Consider the following 20,882-nt stretch of genomic DNA (forward strand, 5'->3'; position numbering starts at 1 on the left):
GAGACCGAGCGACACGTCGAATTAAAGCGACCGATCGAACGAGCGAGCGCGACCATTCCGCCAAGTTCGTTTGCGGTTCGCTTTACCCACTGTTCGCTGTTCCCTCTTACTATCCGCTTCCTTACAACCGACACTTTGAGGCCCCCACGTGTAATTATGCCCGTAGGGTCTGGTAATTGAGTAACTGCTAACGTTGCGTTTCCTACGTTTGCTGCTTTGTGCAAAAGATCTCTCGTATCGATATTTCATCTTTGTTGTGCCGCGTTTTTCCAAGGTGTTAATTACGTTCGCCGTTGTTAATTATTGCGTTATTACACGCTCCAACATTTCCTTCCATTATAGGCTCGGTTTCTTCTACATTCGCCGGATGATTTTTTCTTTACAAGGATGTCGAGAGTCATCGACGTTGAACGTGATCGATACTCATAGGGAATTTTTCTTTGAGGAAATCTCGTCGATTTGCGTCGATCTGTGACCGTGTAAAAACTTGGAAAGTGGCCATCGAGAATGATAAAAAGTGTTCGTGGCCGGATCGCTCGGCGTAGTCTGGTGATTGGTGCGTCTGCCAGTTTTTACGCCCTTCGAACAATTTCGTTCCGTCCGGAAGCGAAACGAGGGGAATTCGCGGCACGTAGCAAGCTTAGGAAAAACATTAAAAATCGCCGTCGGTGATATTCGCTTTTTTAATCGCACTTATTTGGCCGGAGACCAGCACCGACTAGCCTTAATTAAAGATTTCAAACGGGCGTCGCGTCGCTCGAATCGTCACGATGTAACGACTATCCTAGAACCGACTGTGGTCAACTCGCTGAAACTAATTATAACAGTCTAGTCACACCCTCAACCGGAAACTCGGACCACCCACGTGTCACGAGAGATAATTTTTTCACTTCCCTTCCTCCCGCCCCCTCCCTCTTTTTTCCATCGTAGCTCGCCGAAACAAATAAACCGTCGAATTCCTCGGAATTCAATAAAATTCGAGACTCGCTTCGAATCGTTTTGCGCTCGAGAAGCTCGTTCGACCATTTCCGCGGATCCGTGAAAAAAAACACACACACACATACACACGGACAAGCGGTGAAGTGCGTGGTCCGCGCGTTTCTGCCTCGCGAATCGAACAATAACGCGATATCCGGCCAAGCTATTTGATTAAAACGGATCATTGGAGCCGATATATCGTGAATTCAATTGGAACTCGTTTCGCTCCCTTTGCGATCGTATGTTCAATTACGAGGTAGAAAGAAACCGAATCAGCCTCCATCCCCTGATTTCTCTTCTATAGGTCACTTTCCAGGAAATCGACCCTCTCCAACGTGTGGCCAAAATACGCTCCTCTAATTTCCGGCTCAGCCGCATCTAGAACGCGGCTCGATCCCCCTGGAAATTCGGAAAACCAGCCCCGCCACCGATCTATCACGCTTCATTCCATTTAATTTTCATGCGTCGGAACTTTGCCTCCTTATTCGTCGACTTAATTAAAGGGCACGTTAATTAACGCCGTTAGCAGCACCAATTTGCCCCGTTATCGTCGCAGGTTTTCTCGTTTCCAAGGTTTGTCTCGTGTTGCACGTCCCAGCTTCGCGATAGCTCGATCGGAAGAGGATTCCTCGCGTTCACGCGATCGTCCAGCCTATCGGTGTGCTATTATTTATCAACGACACGGATTCCAATCGAAGACCGAGGCAAACATGGATAATGGAACGGGAATCGTTAAACTGCAGCGTGCAAATTACGTTTTCGTGCGATGCTCGCCGGACCGCGAAATTCTCGCGACGTGGCTCTGTGTTTGGGAGTCGATCCGCGAATTTTCCTTTCCGCGGGAGCTATGGTTTGCCAATCGAGGACGGCTTAGAACGTTAAAGAGCGGAACAAGGAAAAAAACCTGGAGGGGAAAAATAGGGGGGTGGATTGCGCCGAACGAAACAGGGCAGAGCGCGCCAATTCAAATCCGCGATCCCTCCATCAAATTGCAAATCGACCGGCGCTTAATCGTAAATTGGAAATTGCCGCGGGAGCTCGTATGACCGACGCAAAATGCTCTACGTTGTCGCTTGGCCTGCAGCGCAACCCTATCGATACAAGTACGCTCTCCGCGCTTGGCCCTACACGATTTTTCACTGAAAAATACAGGCAGTGCGGAAAAAATGACACTGGCGAGATAAACACGCGTCGAAGTCGATTTCGCGGACGATTCGCCAAACAACTTTTTGTCGAAAGTAAGAACCACTTTTTCAAGGGTAACGGTAATTGAATATTTTCTCGGCTGATGAAGTCGCTCTTCAAATTGCATCGTGAATTCGTGCACGAAGTATCGAATAGCTTTTTCGATCGCTTTTGTTCCGAGGAGGACCTGCGTGAATGTTTTTTACGGATAGAAGTTCGATGTGAACGTGGCTTACCGTTTGGCGCACCAAAGTATCCGGTTAGCGTATCAATTTTCCACGCATATATTTTTCCTTTTTATCGGTTCGCTCGTTATCCGCTACATCGCGGTACCACTCGACGCGTTTATTTACGATTTCCGTGAACGGTCGCCGGTGTTATTTGCTAAACAATTTATCGATCGAGAAGGCGCGTGAGCACGCGTGGACTCCGCCACGCTGCCTAACGAAATCGTGTCGCGTTTTAATTGCCTTTTCAATGCACGCCCTCGACTGGAGTAGAAAAAAGCCTGGGACCGAAGGAAATGTCGCGCCGCTGCAACGAATCTGCTTTCGTAATTAGCATCGCTTGTTCGATTATCGTTCTGCCCTCGCGTCGAGTTTTCCCAAATTCGAACTTATTCTCTTTAATCAAAAGTGGTAACTAGCTTTTGGTAGCGGCAGTTTTTTTATACCAAATGGAATCGCCAGATCTAACTCCCGACTCGAAAAAAAAAGAGAACCTTCGGCGTGGCGACGAAATTTTCATATCGAGTGAAAACAATTTTTGCGCGGTTGGAAATCACCGAGTCGGAAAATCAGATACGGAGGAGGCAGATATGGATAAATTTCGGGGAAATTAAGGATGGCGTACCGACTAATTAATCGCGATAATCCCCCTACGAAAGGGGTGTTCGGTAGTCTGGTTCGTTTCCCCTCGAGAGGTCGCGAGTTTTACGAGCGAATCGGCGGTGGACAGAGAGGGCGCAAGCGAGAGAAATGAAAAGTTCTGTAAAGTTTGATATCGCCCCTCGGATATACTGCACGCACTTCCTGCGCGTGGCACGCACGCGGTCGCGTAAACACGAAAGCAGCCCTTTCGTCGCGAACCGAATATACGCTGCGCACGCGATTCCTTCTTGCCACCGTTCTTTTTCTTTCTCCTGTCTTTTTCTTTTTGTACTTTCTGCACGATGATGAGTCACGACCAGGGACCGTGATCTTCAAGTCTGAAATTTAAACGCCGCTAAGAAATCTCGAGAACGTAACGAACGGGCCTACGAACCTTTTCTCGAGTCAATTGCGAGCGTGCCATCCTACTGTCGACTCACATATTATGTCGCTAATTTCTTCGTCAAATCTTTGTCCTTCGATTTATTCGCATCGATTCTATGCTGGCAAACTCCAAAGAAAATATCCTGGTTGTCCAAACGGATAAAATGTTGGAGCAAACAGTAAAGCCCAAGGGGCGGTCCCGAAGTTGGAGATAAAGTTGTCGGACGACCAAGGCGTGCCTCGCGGCTAATTCAATAACGCGTTACGTATAAACGGTTGACGAGTGGCCAAACAGAGAGGCAGACTAGTGAAAAGCTAGGGGTGGCAATAAAGTTACGAGCTAGGGCCAGTCAACTAGGCTGAAAGTCGGGGAAGTACGGATTTGCCGGCAAATAAGATCAGAATTGATGCGAATTCATGAGACGAGGGGAGAGAGAGAGAGAGAGAAAGAGAGAGTCGTTGCTATTTGCAATTTACTCACCTTGACGCGCAAAAGATGCTGCAGACTTTGAGCTTGACTGCTATTTAAGGGTGGATTGTCAGTCCCGAGACGCGCCACTGCAATCACGTTTTCTCGGGTCGCGTTGTACAGGAACAGCGTGCATACTGTCTGCAAATAAAACGGAAAAAAGGAATACGAGATATGTCTCGACGTCATCCAACGCTATCTCGCATTATTAAGTTTCGCCCAGCCGTGTGCGCTTTATATTCCCGATCCGTCTGCCTTGCCGCCTCTCGAGATTTTTCTCAGCCCCGCGTGAATACCTCACACAGTCGAAAGGACGTCGCCGTTTCGGCTTAAAATTCGTTCGGTCTACCATTCGGACGAACCGGTTTGAAACAGATCCTCTAGGTTTGCGGAACGCGACAGAATTTTGATTTTAAGAAGTGGAAGATAGAGAGAGAGTAGGTCAACCGACGGTACGAGACGTTTTTAGTAAGAATGATGGATAATAAGGTAAGGTGTTTTACCTGGTTATTAACTTCTTCTCTCATGAAGTTATCGAGGGACGACACTGCGTCCAGGACGGTGAGGTTATTGTGTCGTCGCAATAAGCTCTCGTCCTTTTCGCTGTAGCCCAGGAACATGAAAACTCCGTGCGGTATAGAATAAGCGTCTGTAGAGACAAATTATGGAAAGATATTATCACAGAGTCACGATAACATTTAACATTTTTAATATTTAAAGAGCAGGCAAACGATCTATAGTAGAAAAAGTATTTTCGTTTTATCAACTTGAGTTGCAACAAAGTTTCTAATTAAATCGGTGAACAAATATTTGAATTATTTCGTTTAGATTATCGTTCGGATCAGGTTGCCGTTCATCTTTCTGTTGTTCTTTTCCTATACCCGTTTGTGGCTTTAGATATGATTGCTACTATCTGCCTTTTATGCGAATTGGATATTTCCTGTGTATTAAAATAAATTATTATAAATGAAGAACATTCACCTGGTGAGGGCCGCATGCATATGAAACGACCGCTATAGCAAAGGCAGGGTCCGCGATGCGCCTGATATGCCGGTGCTTCGTGATTGTAAAAAGCAAAGTCCGTCTTGCAGGGCGACGAGTCCACGCAGATCGTATTGCAGATCAAAACTTCACCCTCGCCGCACTGACACAGCTCAGAACATTCCGGCTCGTCCTCGCGATACAGCTACACGGATCAAGTATACGGCTGGTTGGTTCACAGTTCAAAGAGTATAGCTTTGGTCTAAATCTTCTTCGAGAGACATGGACGAGTTGCGTTGAATCGATTTGGCTGCGACTCGTTTTTGGTTAAAGAGAAAAAGGATCAAAGTCCAGGCAGATGTATAAATAAGATACGTTGAAACATTGCCGTTTCTAAATATGCAGAAATGTAAAATCCGCTATCGAGTATGACCGGCGAATGTTTCCTTTTTGTCTCGTTTGAATTTACTGTAATTTCTAAAGAATAAATTTGTGGGAAAAAGTCGCAAGATTAGTCGAATGTTAGATCCGGTCAGTTTACCGGCTGTGTCATTATTTCGGAATCGATAATTGCAATGGAACACGATAATCAACATACATGGTATTTCGTTTTAAAGATGAATGGCCCGGCTTGAAAACAGCGTACGTTGAATATTAATTATCGTCGACGTTAATCGCGATACTCGGAATTAAAATTTCCAGTCAGCATTCGACATTGTTGTTAATTCACCGACATCGATCGACGAGATAATGAACCCCGCGTGGTGAAAAAAACATCTTCGTCTGTTTTCGCCGGCTTTTACGTGTATTCGCGTATTCAATGGTTGGCATTTTTACATTGCACGAAGTAGTGTTAAAAGCTTGTTTATCATTTCCGCTCGCGTTTCTTTACTTTCTCGCCAATTAAAAGCTTTCCCTCGTGTTTCCCCTAAGCGCTCCGAGAGTATCAAATTTCTGAATTTCCGTTTATGTTACATCGTCGCGTACGCGATTAAAGTCACCAACGTCGCACAATACGTACTTGTAACATTGTTCGCTTTTAATAACCGCAGCCAAACCGGCGAGAAAGTTGCACGAAACACAGTCGAATTATTTATCGAGCGAGTAAAACGGCATTTGAATTTCAACATACTCCATGCCACAGTTGTTCTGTATTTAAACAAAAATTCCGTTTCAATCGGCTGCATTTTTCGCTGCTCTAATCTTCCTGAACTTTCGATTGGTTTCCAAATCGTAGCCCGTGTTTCTCGAATCTGCCAGCCGGTCGAGAACGCTTTTCGCCCGGTCGCTCGCGAAAATACCTTGCAGATCGTCGAACTCACCCTCTTGCCTTCGCCCTCCCTTATGTATTGGTGACTTTGCCTCGGCCTTTGAACCACACAGAAGCCTATAAAGAGACGAACGTTCAGACGTGTGCTACACGTTACCCGGCAAACTGTTTTCCTGTCTTCTTTTCCCAGTTCCCGCCCTCGTCTCAACCCCTAACCGTCGCCACACCCATTCCCCGTTTCGAATCTTTCTTTTAGCCCGTTTCAAGCCCTCCCACCCCATCGATTCGCTTTGTAACATTCGACGCACGGGCTTTCGCGGCAACGAAACGAAAATTCCTCGTGTGTCCTGAACAGAATCTCTCTCGTCCGGTTCGAACGATCAAAGGAGCTGCGCTTTTCCCATTCGAGAAATACCGCGCTCACGCATCGCTCTTTTCCTTCGTCGACTTTCTTTCTCCGAGATTTCAATACTTTGCTTCTTTTACTTCACCGATTTGCCAATCCCCGCGTGAGTAATTGCCCCTTGTAGTCGCGCACTTGACTCTATTTAAGTTGTCTATGCGAAGACCAATTGATGTAGTTGTTTACGACTTGAAAAGGGAACAAAATCCGCAGATAGACAAGATTATTATTACCAGCGAATGGACACTTACGAGGTGGCGTGGTGGTTGTAGTAGTAGTGCTAGGAGTTGTACTTATGGTGGTACTGCTGGTGGTGGTGATTTCCCAAGTTTCTGTATGTTCTGTGGTCGTCCATCTCGTCACTTCCGGTATTTTATTATCTTCCACTTGCTCGACCATGGTAACCGTCGTCGTGCTAACCGGTGACTTGGTAGTCGATGAGACCGTCGTTGTCGTGGTCCTCGGGTAATGATGATGTTTCCTCCTCGCGTGATAATCTTTCTGAGATTCGACTGAAACCATCGGCAACTTCGTCTTAATGCCTTCTCTTCGCTATCTATGATTGCTTCAAAAATCTTTTTAAATTACTTTCGCTCTCTAGGATGAACACATCTGTCCCTTAACACCGGAAAAAATGAAATGAACGATCGTCGAATCGATCGAATCGTACGTTTCAGCGAACGGGTTGGTAAATAAATTCACACCATAGCAGTTGGTCCAGGTTAATTTGCATCTAACGTGTTTATCGGCCAGGCGAAAGGAGGCCATCAAACCCTGCTGTTTGACCTACATTTCCTATCGGGAATCGACGAAAGACGATCGAGCTGGTCGATGCAGTTAACGCCGACACACACACGTACACACACACACACACATACACGTACACACGTATACAGGCGATGCACTTCTCGATCGAGCAGCAAGCGCAATTTCTTCATATCTAAATGACTTATCTGTCGGCTGAATGCCGGCTACCATCAAGTTTTGCAACGCGATTCGCGGTAACAGATGTAAGATCGATAAAAGTCCCGTTTCGCCCGTCCGTACGTTCTTTCGTTCAATGTAATAGCAATTCCGCGATCTCAATGAACCTTGGCGATCGCTAGACGATCGCTACAGATGAACGTCTTTATGCTCCGGTCTGGAACATGGATAAGACACGAGTTCCCGTAGCTCTATTGACTCGTCCTATCTTTCTTCCATTTCGTACTTTCTTTGCCGTTTGCTCCCTTGTAAAAAGGCAATAAATCTTGTTTAAAAAATAATTTATGATATTCGTAGAATCGAGGTGTATCCGAAGAGAGAACGCCGAGAGAGTTAGAGACTAAAGCCATTCATCACGTTTTCCAATAAACGGCCGAATTACATATTTAGCCGGGGGCCAGGGCGGATGATAAAAATAAGATGAGCGTGCGCAAAGGAATCGGCTCTGTCATCGCTCAGATATTAATCGTCTCAGATATTAATCACCGTACGGACTGGCACATCGTATTGTCTCGAACGTTTCACCGTTCTTTTGGGCAAATGTTTAATCCCGTCGGATGATTTTATCGCGAGAAAGACACGGCCTGCTTCAAGTTTTCCCCCCGGAGAATGGACATCGTCCGCCGCTTAAAGCATCCAGGGAATTGTATCTGCGACCAAACAGTCGCTCTCTTTCATCTTCTTTCGCTTATGGTATCACGTGAACATTTTTTCGATCGAACAGAATCGATTACGTCGAAACGCGCGTCCCACGACTCATGTTATTCCTTCTTTCGGATGCCTACGTAAAGGCGCTATATTTACGCATAGGCTATCTGTCATAAATAAACTCGTTTAACTTCGAAGCACTGTAAAAACGAAAATACGAGAAAGTTCGTGCTTCGCGAACAAATTTTTCTCCAAGCACGCGTAATATTTTATCAACGACCAACTGATAAAATGTTAAAGGTTGGATCTTTTTTTAGGTACTTACCCACGCAAGGGTTCACCCAGAGGAGTCTCTGCCAGCCCAAACAATCGTAAAGTTGCGTGAGTTCCGTGCCCTTGCACGCGCAGTTCGATCGTAGTTCCGTGCCAAGTATTCCTAGCATCGCTTTCCTGCATTCTGCGGTTGGGCCGGCACACTTCTTCGTTACGCTGTCCACCGCGCAGTTTTGCTCGTAGTACTCCAACCTCGCTCTACGCAACATAGTAATTAGGTTACGCCGTGAACTACTAGCGAGCATCTAAACGGCCAGTATCATCAAAGCGCTCGTCACGAACATCCGATGAAGACTGACGTTTCGAGGGCGAGCAGCAGCTCTCTCTCTCCCTTTGTCGCTCGGTCAAGATTGAAATCGAAATTATTCGGTCGGAGTTTGTAAACATGTCAACGGCCCAATAGGATTTCCGCATTTTTGCGCGGGACTTTGACCTGCTTTTTAAATTGTTTTCAGGATAATCGCGGTTCTGTTAGGATATGCTCGTATGTGTTTGTAGGATGTAGAGCGTTATGCACGAGATGGTTTCATCGAGTTTGCTCGATTTATAGGCTCGTCGAAGGTTTTCTGCATACGGAAGCTATTAATAATACATATAATTATGATGATTCATGGATTGTTATTCGAGCAATTGTATACGATAAAATCAGGATAATCGGCGTAATTTATTTGTTCGATTACGACTCGCCTTTTCGATAGAACGCGGCACCTCGTTATAAAAATTGTTGCATAATGCATCAAACGATTAAAGAATATTCGATGCGATAAAAACGAATTCGTATCGCGGTGTGATAATAAATCAATTAAAATGCCTCTACGATATATGTACGCTGTAATTCAATTGTCGCGCGATCCAACTGCTGGTCGATCGAAATCGATCCGCCATGAATATTTGCGTTCGCATAAACGCTCGCAGAGGCAGTCCACGATTCCTTTCCAATTCAAAATTTTCAATCGAATTAATCAACGGCTGGATTTTAATTACACTCCGTTAATCGACTGGCGATAAATAGCTTCAGCTTTTTCAGCTGACCTCGCTTCGTGTCGAATTCCGATGGTAGACGCGGATCGCTCGAGCGGATCCGACGGTTATCGTAATTGCAGTGCGGCCGGACGGACGTCTTTTTCTTAATAATGAAGTGTTTCATTACGTGGCAAGACTGGATCAAGCCACGTCTCGTTGACTCGCAATTTAACTTTCAAATTGAAACGGCCATCCCTTCCACTCGGGAGCTGGCCAACGTGAGAAAAAAGGATTCGAAGCGTTTAATCAAAAGGTCCGGTTTATCCAGACCGACGATACAATCTAGCCGTTGCTGTTCGCGATAAGCGCCAGACAAAATTGTCCCGCCATTGTTGTCCACGGGGCCGATTAATTTTTGCGATCTTAATACAGCCCCGATTAATCTCGTTTCTCGTGCCCCTTTCGTCTTTCAACTACGAGATTACGATGTTCACCGTGAAAATGGAGAGATTCATTTTTCTTAGATTAAGCGTTATTAACCTTCTTTCGTGAATCTTCAACGATGCTGTATTAATTTTATACGACGATATTATAAGCGATCTCGTAATCGATATTACATTGTTAATTAGATTGTTCCGATATTTCGAACGTACTTGCATGCCTCGTGCTCCTTGCAGGCCTCTGCCAAACTGTGACAAGTCGGCAAATCGCCCTCGGTACGTTGCGCGCACGCAGGGTACATTTTTTCCTGCGCGATCATGCACTCGTCCTTCTTGCCGTCTGTTTTTCTGCAAAAAGAAAAAAAAACGCCTTATTCTTATTTTATTTATTACATTTTGTCGAACAATATCGATGCACGTATTTCTGAAGATCGAAATTCACGATTATCGAAAGGATTATTAAGATAACGCGGATAATGGGAAGATATTTGGTCTTAAAACGAGCGATTCGATCCGTCAGTGTGGTCAGATTGCGGAAACAAAGGGAAGACGAAACGATTTACCGCATCACAGAGCACCGTCCTGGAGTCTACCCAGAGAGTAAGAGATCTCCATCTACCTTCCCGAGGGCTCCAGCGAGTTTTAAGGGAGAAATTCCCAGGCACCGCAAGGTGGGTATTGCTCAACGAGCATTAAACGAGACCGCCACGTATTTTATTCGACCTCGAGACTTTCCCTTCCCTTTGCTCTCTCGTGTCGTTCGATTTTCTTTTCTCATCCGCGTACGTCGCCTGCGCTCTCTTCCTTCTATCAATTTTTACGTTTTATCAATATCTCTGACGAAACTATAGGATGTTCTAATATTTTGGCATAATCCCGAGGCATTCGATCGATTGAAAATTAAACCAACTGATCAAACTAATGATCGTTCGACGATCCTTTGAATTTTCCTCGGATATCTCGCAAGCAACCGCTCCCATAGTGCTAAATTAATCGTTGCATCTTAGGATAGCAGCTGGAGAATACGAGTTCCAATTTGTCAAAGACACGGCAAAGCCCGGATACAACGAGAGTCGTCAAATATTAATAAATCCCGAGATGATACCGATATCTCGTGTTTCGGGGCGGTTAGACGAAGAAACGGTGGTCGGGACAATGAATACGGCGTGCGGGAAAAGTTGGAGTGAAAAAAAAAGTGGTGGAAGAAAAAACGTGAAAGGCGGATAGAAAGTTTCTGCATTGTTTCGTGGGCAAAAGCCACTTAAAAGTTAAAGGAGTTTCCTTCGAAAAGAAGCCCCGACTGGTTGCCGTTCGCGCGAAGGGATTAGAGATGCAGAACTCCGAGTATTTCCAGCGCAACGACGGTTCTTTGTACGAGGGTATGCTCTCCTCTGACCCACCTTTGTCTTTCCCTATCACTTTTGCCGTGAGTTTACTCAGGATTACGGCAAATGTACAAAGACAAGCGGTCTTAATTGAGTCGTATCCGGCCGAGTCGCGTTACCAGCCATCCCTTCGTCTCGCTCGTTCGAATAATCCTTTAAATTCTCGCGGATTTCATTTCACCATGGAAGAGCACGATCTCATTTAAAGATAGCCACGTATGTCGATGATCGTTGCATACTCGTTGCATATTCGTTGCATCATCGTTGGTTGACTCATCGCGATCAGCACGGTGACCACGATTGTGGAATATCTTCGCCGGCTGTGGTTATTCGATCCTTCATTAATCAAGCACGAAATTAATTAGCGGCCGAATTTATCTTCCGCTTCTGATACCCGTGGGTTAATTGTTTCCGCGATTAATTCGATACCGTTTCAAATAGGAGGTTTCTGCTCTTTTCCGTGAATGCCATCCACGAATACGATATAACAATTTCTTCCGCTCTATCTGCCACCCTACCCCTTCGAAACAATCCACTCGAATCGTTCAAGAATATTTTTGTTTTAATAAATATAAATAACACGGATCGCATGCAAATTCATAAAATCCCGTGGGCCCCGACAAGTGGCCGGCTCAACCTTCTCCCCTGCCCCCCCTTTTTTTTATTGTTTCGTTCGTTTTTTATCGTCGACAGACATCGATTTGCGAGTACACCGGAATATTCTCTCTACCGAAGCCGCTGCGAGCGGAAAACGATTTTCACACGGGTTGCGTATCGTGGATTTATAGAATTTTTTTATCTCGTTATTTCGATAACTATCGCACGATCGGACAAGAAACGATTTTGCTACCGGTCGAATTTTCTATTTTTCGTACACGGCTCGTTTCGTCGTCGATCCAACTTTCGCATACTCTCCGATTTCGATGGTCGGCCTGACGTCTCTTACGACTCACCTGCACAGACAGAACGCGATCTCTACCGAGTGCTTGTGATTCGCGGATTTGTAGAAATTCTGCAACGCTTCCATACACTCGTTCCTCGCGCAACTCGTCGAATCACAGTGGTTCAGCACCGGTTCCATCAATGCCTTGCACTCTGGATCGTTTCTGCAACGAGAATTCATAACGGCGACTTAACAAATTCGAAAGCTTCTTAAAAACAACTATCGCAAACTAGTGCCACTTTCGTTCAAATCACAGCTATCAGCGAAAAGAGCATTTAACGAATCGTCAAACGGAAACCGTCAGGTTCGACAAAATTTCAAAATGTCAGAAACAATATGTGAATAAAGATTTTGCGTTTAAAGATTGAGATTAAGAACGGATAATATTTTTACTCACCTGCAAGCATTGTACGCGTGGTGACAAGTGCTGGAAAGCACGACCTTGACCGGCTGTTGGATCTTGTCCAGATCCGACGAGGCGGATGGTAGCACCACGGACGTCTCTGTGGAAAAGTAGGATCGGAACACGTTGTACAGAACGTCGTGAGAGAGATTGACAGGATTTCGTGGGCGAATACGAGTGTTATGTTTGCGAGTTAAAGATCCTGGGAACAGGGACAAATGTTAGCATGGCTAACTGGTGGTTCCAAGGGTTTATGTATACGTCGGGTCTCTTCTTAAGGGAGAATAGCGTGTAGCAAGAGCTCGCAGTTCACGAAGAGCGTAGAAAGCGGAACGTATGTTTAGCTAGTTTAGAGAGAGCTTTAGCAGGGCGGCAAACTTATGTTCATATGTTGCGTTAAACTTAACCGAATCTGCTTATGCGTCCTAAAGCGACGGAGCTTATGATTTAAGGTCTACGAACTTGCAAGCTCTCTTTCGATAAAAAGGCTTCTGCATGTATCGTGGCAAGGAAAAATGCGGCGAGATATAAACCAAGCTTCCAGTTGGCTAGTGAAGGCAAATGATAAATCATTAGGTGACCGGTTTGCCTGTCCGGAAAAAAAGACGGCCCTTCACAGCGAATCTTGAATATTTATCGGCCGATATTTATCCTGGGTACACTTGCCACTTAAAAATAATCGTCGAGAATAATTGTTTATTTATGCAAATAACATCGGCCGCGCTACTTGATTTTGCCGAGCGAAACTGGAATTTACAAGGCTCGAGCAGCGCTTATTAATGAAGTAAGATCAAAAAGACGATGAATAAAGCGGACGCCGTGGGATAGGAAATTCCTTTCGCGTGTAAACTATCGTTAATTTTCCCTGTTAAACACGAAAGTAAAAATGTTTCGAATCCTGTTAGTGCATGCAAGCTGGAGAAAATTTTTCATTAATCCCAATTTGCCTCTCTAATCGGCGATAAATATCCAAAGTACGGCGGTTATCCGAGGCCATCGAAGAGAAACTACTCGGGGCAAGGTAAAGGAGTTGAAAGGAGCATGAAACGAGGTAACTTCGAGGGTGGCCGAGATAGGATCCACCCGATGACGAATGCTTGGCATCGTTAACCAGCCACCCTTGTTCGATTGATGGACTTGGTAGGCAGGGTTAACGACCTTGGGTCTCGAAGAACCCTTCTGAATATCGGTGGAACGCTAGTCTCTACCTTCCTACCGCAGCGAAAAACCACTAGAAACGGGTCGTAAGAGGGGCGCAGCCTACTCGGATGACTAGCCATAAGTCAGCCGTTTCGAACAGCGTGCCTTCGACGCACTTTATTAAGACAAACGACCGGCCGACGTCTTTCTGTTTCTTCCTACCCTGATCGCTTTAATCGCCGCCCTCCAAATCTTCGTTACGATGGGTGCTCCCTCTCTAACCTTTCACCCATCTTCGATCGTCGTTGTCTGCTCGAGAAGTTTCGAGCTTGTCGATTGGCCGAACAGACTTTTCGTTCGATACCTTTAAGACATCTTTGCGAATCCGCAAGATTCCTATAAAATTACAAAACGATTCTATAGCGTCGAAGCTGTTGTATTCTGTATCGTCGATGAAAGAGCCGCAACGATAAATAACTTATCGGCTCGATCGACTTCCTGAAAGAAATCGAAAGGGGAACTCGTCGTCGTGACGAGCAAAAACGAGCGACCAACTTTAAGCGGCGGAGTAATTTGCGAGGAGTCGCCGATCCGTGCAACTTCCCTTCGCTAACCGATATCTTCGTAGCATCGAAGGCTAGGCATAAATTCTGGTACCATAGGAAACGTCATTTTTACGGGCCAAGTCGATTTCGCGAATAGCTTCGACCTGTTCCACTCGCGGTGAACCAAGCGGACGAACTCGTTGCGAAACTGTTGTTAAAGAAACTCGCTCGATGGTCTTGACAACCGAAGGACCAAGAGAAATTAGTCGAAAAACATGGTAAACAAGAGCGTCCAACTTATCTTTATCGTATATTCTTATCGAGGATCGTCTTAAAGGATATATAGTTGAAAGTTAGTTTGGAGAAAAAGTTGTCGAGATCGTTATCGATAAAACGACTCCTTAACGCAATCTCTTGCTTCGTATACGCTAAAGAGAAGTCTGATTCAAAGCGGGACTTTGCTAGCAATATTCCGATAATTTACGATCCCGAATAAAAGTTTCTCGAATATATCAGTGCCAATAAGAGTACAGAGCGCATTGAAAATTCCGCTCTCGAGCTAAGGTCGCCGAATAAATTCATTCGGGATGCCTGGCGCCGGCAGCGTCGTGGAAACATGTTCTCTTGCTCTATCCACCACGGTGGATTCCCTCTATTGATATTCCCGCAGTTTTGGAGCGGATGGCTCGCGTTATGAGGTAGGCGGATACCACCGGTGTCCTTGAATCGATGGCACCGATCGTCCTCCCTAAATAAAGTTGTCTCCTTCGGGTCGTCCGAAGTTACGCCGCCTTAAAGATTCTATCGATGCTTGTTCGACAAGAAAAGAACGGTATCTGGTGTCGTCAGAGATCCGAGTGACGTAGAAGATAATTCTACGTAGATTGACAAGTTTGATTCTCGTCTTTTGTTCCTGTTATCATCGTCAGCGTTATCCCACGAGGAAAATTCCATGATTCCAATGATCGTCGCTGAATCACTATGGTGGAAACGTCCAATTAACGTCCGATCTGTTACGCCCTCCGCATAAATTCCCCTTAATTGTTTCCGAGGCGTTCACGAAACGTCACGCAGCATCGTCCAATTAAAATCATCGTTACCGTCGTCGACAAAAACCATTCTCCTCGACGAACTCGGCAACCAGTTTCCTGGCCGAGAGACACGCGATAGCTGGAGCGAGAAGAAGGAGACACGAGGTCGTCGAGTGGCGCAGGAATATCAATCGCGGGAAGTTCGGAGAACGCGGGCTGGGCGGTGCCTTGACTCGATCGCGAGCAGATTCCTCTAGTTGGTCGGAGAAACACAGCCAATTCGAAACGGCGGTAATTGGAACCGGTGTCCGTCTGGCTGCTGGAGAGATCGATGCCGCGACCCGCCCTCCCGTCAGGGTATATCCGTCCTGAAGCAGCCGCCGAACCTTTCCGGTGACGCAGCTGCACATCAGCCTGGAAACTCGACGAGCCTCGTTAGAACTCGCGAGCGAGGCAAATCGGTCGCCATCACGGATAAAAACGACCGCGTCCGTTCGGCGATTGTTCGTCGTCGATTCGGGCCACGGTGAAATATATACGCGAGGAAAAAGAGTCTTGGAGAGTTTGGTCGAAAACTGGAGGATCGAGACGCGACAGACTCGCTCGACACCGGCATCGTTCGACTTTTGTTGAAATTCCGTGGTTAGGAATTTCCAAACGATGCGTCTCGGAGTTTAGGCTCGTCTGTTTCGACATACTTGCGAGTATCGTGGCTAAATAACCACGGAATTGTCCTCTGTATAGGAGAGGGTGGAGTTTGTGGAAAGGTCGAGAGAGAATCAAGGAACCAAGGAGTCTCGAGGACCAAGAAGACGGTGTACCATTTTCCTAATTCGCGTCGCTGTGAAGCGTCGAGCGGGAATTCAGGTTCAAGAGGTAGAAGATGGCGAAAGAAGAAGAATTCGTGGAATGGAGGAATCGACGAAGCGTGAAATCCTCGTAGTAGGAAATCGCGGGGATCGATGCTTCCGTATCGGTGATTCTGTGTATCTTGCGACACGTTGTCGCGTCTGTTTGCGTTTACGCGGGATTGTAACGTGATATATCGTGGCGGTGGACTAATTAGCGCGCCGCTAATAGCCGATAAAATACGGGGGGAAAGAGCGAAAAAGCGTCAAAACGGTCGCTAGCCGACGGCTCTCGACGATTGTAATCGCGTTTCGTATGTTTGAAGTTAATTGGATAATTAAACGGTCGACGCGACTGCTCGACGTCGGGTACTTTGCGGGGAAAACGCTACGTTGAAAGGTGGGGCGCCGCGGGATAAAACAAATTTCCAAGTAAGCAAAAGTATTGGTTGAAATTTATAACGAACCGGACGGCCTTTGCAAATATGCGATCGATCGAGCTAATCGATCGGGCGACGCCGACCAAACACGCCACCCTCGCGGACAAATGAAAAACAAACTGTGCTTTTTCTACGAGAGCGAAAAATTATTTGACAGCAATTTCAAACCACCGTTTTTGCGGTCGGCCTCGTTGTGTACACGCGACACGATTAAACGGCGAGTATACAAATAACGAGCAGAAGGACGAGGAGGGGAACGAAATTGCGAGTAAAAGTCGAGATCGTGCCTTCTGCTGTTGCGTTTCGCTCCTTTCCTTCCAGACGTTTCTCGTCGCTGTGTGCACGAAACGTACGAATTGGAAACCGTGTTTGAGCGACTTACGTGTTACGCAACTGAAGCAAATGACGGTACGAATATGCTCCGCAAGGAATCGATTGTTTAGAGGGAGAAACGAGAGAGAATCAAGACGCGAAGTACCTACCCTCGGATTGACGATGGAGAGGAGAATATCGATCAGCCATGACGTAAATAATAATTTATCAAACATATGACGTTTACACGTTGAAAAATCTTCCTAGAATATAGGTATCGTATTTGAATTAGTAAATAAGTGATCGACAAGGGACTTCGACATGACGTCGTTTTACCACTAACCTAATTCGTCACCCGTCTGACTTAGCAGAGAACGCGAGGGCAGCAAGGATTTCCTGGGACGAGTGTTATTAAAAGCGTCCAAGCTTTGGATTATTATCGTTATTAATGCGTATATAGATGGGCGCAACGATCATTCAAACGCGACTACACTCAACCCACTTTCCTGTTAATTAAATGAAATAGCAAGCGGAGAGGAAGACGCGCATCTGCAGACGAGCGAACGTCGAATCCCAGTGGAAACACGAAACACTCCGAAACGGATAATTATCGTTTCGAATGACGAAACTCGGGATAACTCGAGCCACGCGCTCTCCGAATTTTCCTGGCTCGATGACCGACGAGATTCGTTCGTTTCGACTAGCGGAACGATGTACGAAGATGTACACGCGTTAATTACCGACAACCGAGCTCGTGCTGTTGTTTCCCAAACGAGAATGAAAATAGGTATAAAAATGTCGAATCGAGCGATTTCGGATAAAACTATTTTCCGCTCTCCAGTTACTTTATCATCGACGAACAATGGTTTACTTTTGCCCTTATCATCTAGCACGGGCTTACACGCTCTATGGTTACTATGGTGTTCTTAGGAACTACCTTGACCTAGCTCCAAGAGACTTGCGAACAACTTGTAGGTCCACGATGCACCAGCAAGTTCGATTAAGTAAACCGATTAAGGGCTTGCAAGACGATGCGACGTGCTTGGACACCTAATGTAACTAGACTTGTTGAGTAACACGATGAATACTTTCCTAATTACGTTGCTTCAAAGGATTCTATTTAACTTGCGCATACCAGCCACGACTTACAGTAGCTCGAGTATCTTTCGAACAAGCAAACGCATTTTCGTATCTCGTTTGAAACGTACGATACTCGAAATGCAATTTCGTCGCTGGCCAAGGAACGATCGTTTCAGCGAACGAGGCTGGAGAAAGATTCTTTCGTGGCGCGTACTGAATCGTCGCGTTTTCGCGGGAAAAGGAAAAATGTAGGGCATACGGCGCGTTCGCGGTCGGATTTTACTTTATATATCCGAAATCGATAGGGGCGCACTTTTGACGAGCACACTCGAACGTGCTCGCAGGTGCGCGGAGGCGGGCGCATGCCCGGACCTAGATGCGCGCACCGCTGTGAGTTATAATTACGGTGACCCGTTTGTTTAACTCCACCGATAACGAGCAACGATTTTGCGCCCACCTCTTTCTCCGCCCGTATTTCTCTTTTTCTTCTCTTGTCACTCTTCAGCGAACGAGAGGCGGAGGGAACGAACCGCGAAGAAAAATACACGAAATCGCTTTCACCCTGTCGATATCGAGCGTTAAATCTCAAAGCGTGCTGTCGCTTTTGATCGCGTAATTAGCGCGAACGCGAATCTGTCCCGTCCTGAAAGCTAATCGAGTAATAGTCGATTGCCTTCGCGAGTTTCGAGAGGGAGAGAACGCCAGTTTCTTGAGACCTGCGAAACAGATTGAAGCTTTCCTCGTGAACAACTGGGTTGTAGCGTCGCTGTAAGCGCCGAATGAGAAACGCTCGTTTCCGATGTTACGCCTAATCGAGTAGAAGAACGTTTCGGTGCCCCGAGACACAAGTCGACGTCACAGAGTATGGATTATTAAACGATGACGTTGACGCAGGGTCATTCAAGATGCTCGATATTCTTTCAAGATTTAGCAAGCATGCAAAGCCATAACGTTGCGCGAACAAGAAACGAGAAGTTTCGAAGATGCAGCATCGATCCGACGAAAAGCAGTTATCCGATGAACCAAAGAATATCCGATAAAGTTCCATCAAGATAATGGAGCAAACCGACGAAACTTTCTTTCCCATTTCGAAGGCAATCTCTGCGGATAAGTCCGCCTTTATATCAAATTTCCAACGCCCTCGATCGACCGCTTAACTTTCACCCTGACGTGACGCATTTCGATGGATCGAATCGATCGATCACCGAGACTGACTATGCAACGAGTGTATTTCGATTCTTTGCAAATTCCACCGTCAGGATGCTATCTTTTCCCTCTACTTTTTTTTCTCCGCGGAAGAAAAGGAAGGGAACAGAGGAGAAATTTATCGGTCCGATTTTTCGAATGGAGCCTCGACTGCTCGCAAGATCCTCGCTCGAACGTCGAAACGAGTTTCCGGTCCCGGCAGGCCGCTCCACCGAAATTGAATATATGAATGCGAAATTGCAGCGGCGCTCAGGTCCGTCGAGGATTCGACTTTCGAACCGGCAGAAAATAGCGACTCGTTAAGCGCCGCGTACCGCTCGGTCCACGGAGAAACACGGCCGAATAAGCGGCCGAACGAATTTTAATTAGAACGCGACGAATGGCGGGAAATGCGCGTTTGTTCCTCGCCAAGGTGAAAGCCAGCTTGATTACATCTACACGAATTTCCAATCCTACCTACATCGTTCGAGAACACTATGATTTTCATCCGCCCGATGAATAGATACAGCCACTCTAAGACTGCTCTGTCCTACCTTAACGAGACCAATATACGAGTGATACATGAATCGATAATTTCGGTTGCTTATTTTCACACCCATATTATTTCTCTCGAAAGGCTGCAACGTGTACATTCTTAGGCCTAACTACGCGAGACGTCGTACCGAATCCATTCCTGTTACTTGTCACGGCTATCGACTAATTGTGTTTGATCCTCGTCTCGCAACATTGGACATTGTTGAAGTGGTCACCATTTCTAAGAAAACTGTACATTTGGTCCTTTTAGTTTTCTCAAGCACTGAAGCCATCGACAGCGTATAGACAATAGACTGGGACGAAGGCAGACCATAGACAGTAGACAGGCGACGATGGCTTTCAGTTATAGGGTAACACTGCTAGCGTGCGGATCTGGACCAGCTCAAATTATATTCCTACTTGTACTTACACTTCTGTATTAAAATATATTTTCTACTTTACAATTTATCCACGCGTTCCTCTGTTCATACATCTAATAACCTAAACAGACACGAAAAAGAAGCTTCGTGACATCCTGTTTGTACGTAAAGCGTTTAAATGATCTCATAGACAGCTTCAGTATTGCGGAGAGTATGAAAACTAATGTAACGAAACCGTGGAAATATCATAGAGCCGGTAAGATGGATACCGCGACGGACAATTACCTGGTTTCGATGTCGCGCTTTTCAGGATCGATTTTTCGGCCGAGAAATCCATCATCCGCGTTTCTTCCGAACGGATCGCTGAACAGCGGGACACGATCGCCTCGCGCTGCTCGTCGGAGCGTAGGAGTGGCCGTTTCGTTCGAATCAATCACCCGACGGAACATCGATACGCGGGTAATCGCTGGATTAAAGGATAACCAAGGATAATTACTCGCCGTTCGATCCGGATGCAATCAATTCTCGATGCGTTATAGTTCGCGCTTACCACCCACCCTCCGGCTTTCTGTCCCCGCGATCACTCACATCCGTCTTCCTTGCTGTTGATTTTTTTCTCGCGCTTCCAACGGACCTGACCTGACTCGAGCCGAACGAAAAACAACGCGAGATCCAACGCTTAGGCAGTAGCCGCCTTAAAATTTGTATTTCAGACGCACGGTAGCAAATGTGTAGTTTAAAGTTTCGAA

The 20,882-nt window shown here is 46.1% G+C and overlaps 1 protein-coding gene across 3 annotated transcripts in view; it reads right to left on the reverse strand.

Annotated features, from left to right (window-relative positions):
- LOC100644085 overlaps window positions 1-20,882 on the reverse strand; it is a 220,483-nt gene that overhangs the window by 22,088 nt on the left and 177,513 nt on the right. For all 3 annotated transcript variants that reach the window (XM_048405651.1, XM_020864352.2, XM_048405656.1), the window contains 9 exons: window positions 12,633-12,738; window positions 12,246-12,398; window positions 10,121-10,255; window positions 8,497-8,702; window positions 6,791-7,051; window positions 6,189-6,253; window positions 4,867-5,071; window positions 4,389-4,534; window positions 3,898-4,026 (listed from right to left, as the gene is read on the reverse strand). In XM_048405651.1, the coding sequence (XP_048261608.1) occupies window positions 3,898-4,026; window positions 4,389-4,534; window positions 4,867-5,071; window positions 6,189-6,253; window positions 6,791-7,051; window positions 8,497-8,702; window positions 10,121-10,255; window positions 12,246-12,398; window positions 12,633-12,738 (1,406 nt within the window). The remainder of the gene's footprint in view (window positions 1-3,897; window positions 4,027-4,388; window positions 4,535-4,866; window positions 5,072-6,188; window positions 6,254-6,790; window positions 7,052-8,496; window positions 8,703-10,120; window positions 10,256-12,245; window positions 12,399-12,632; window positions 12,739-20,882) is intronic.

Source organism: Bombus terrestris, chromosome 1 (genome assembly GCF_910591885.1).
Source record: "Bombus terrestris chromosome 1, iyBomTerr1.2, whole genome shotgun sequence".
NCBI lineage: Eukaryota > Metazoa > Arthropoda > Insecta > Hymenoptera > Apidae > Bombus > Bombus terrestris.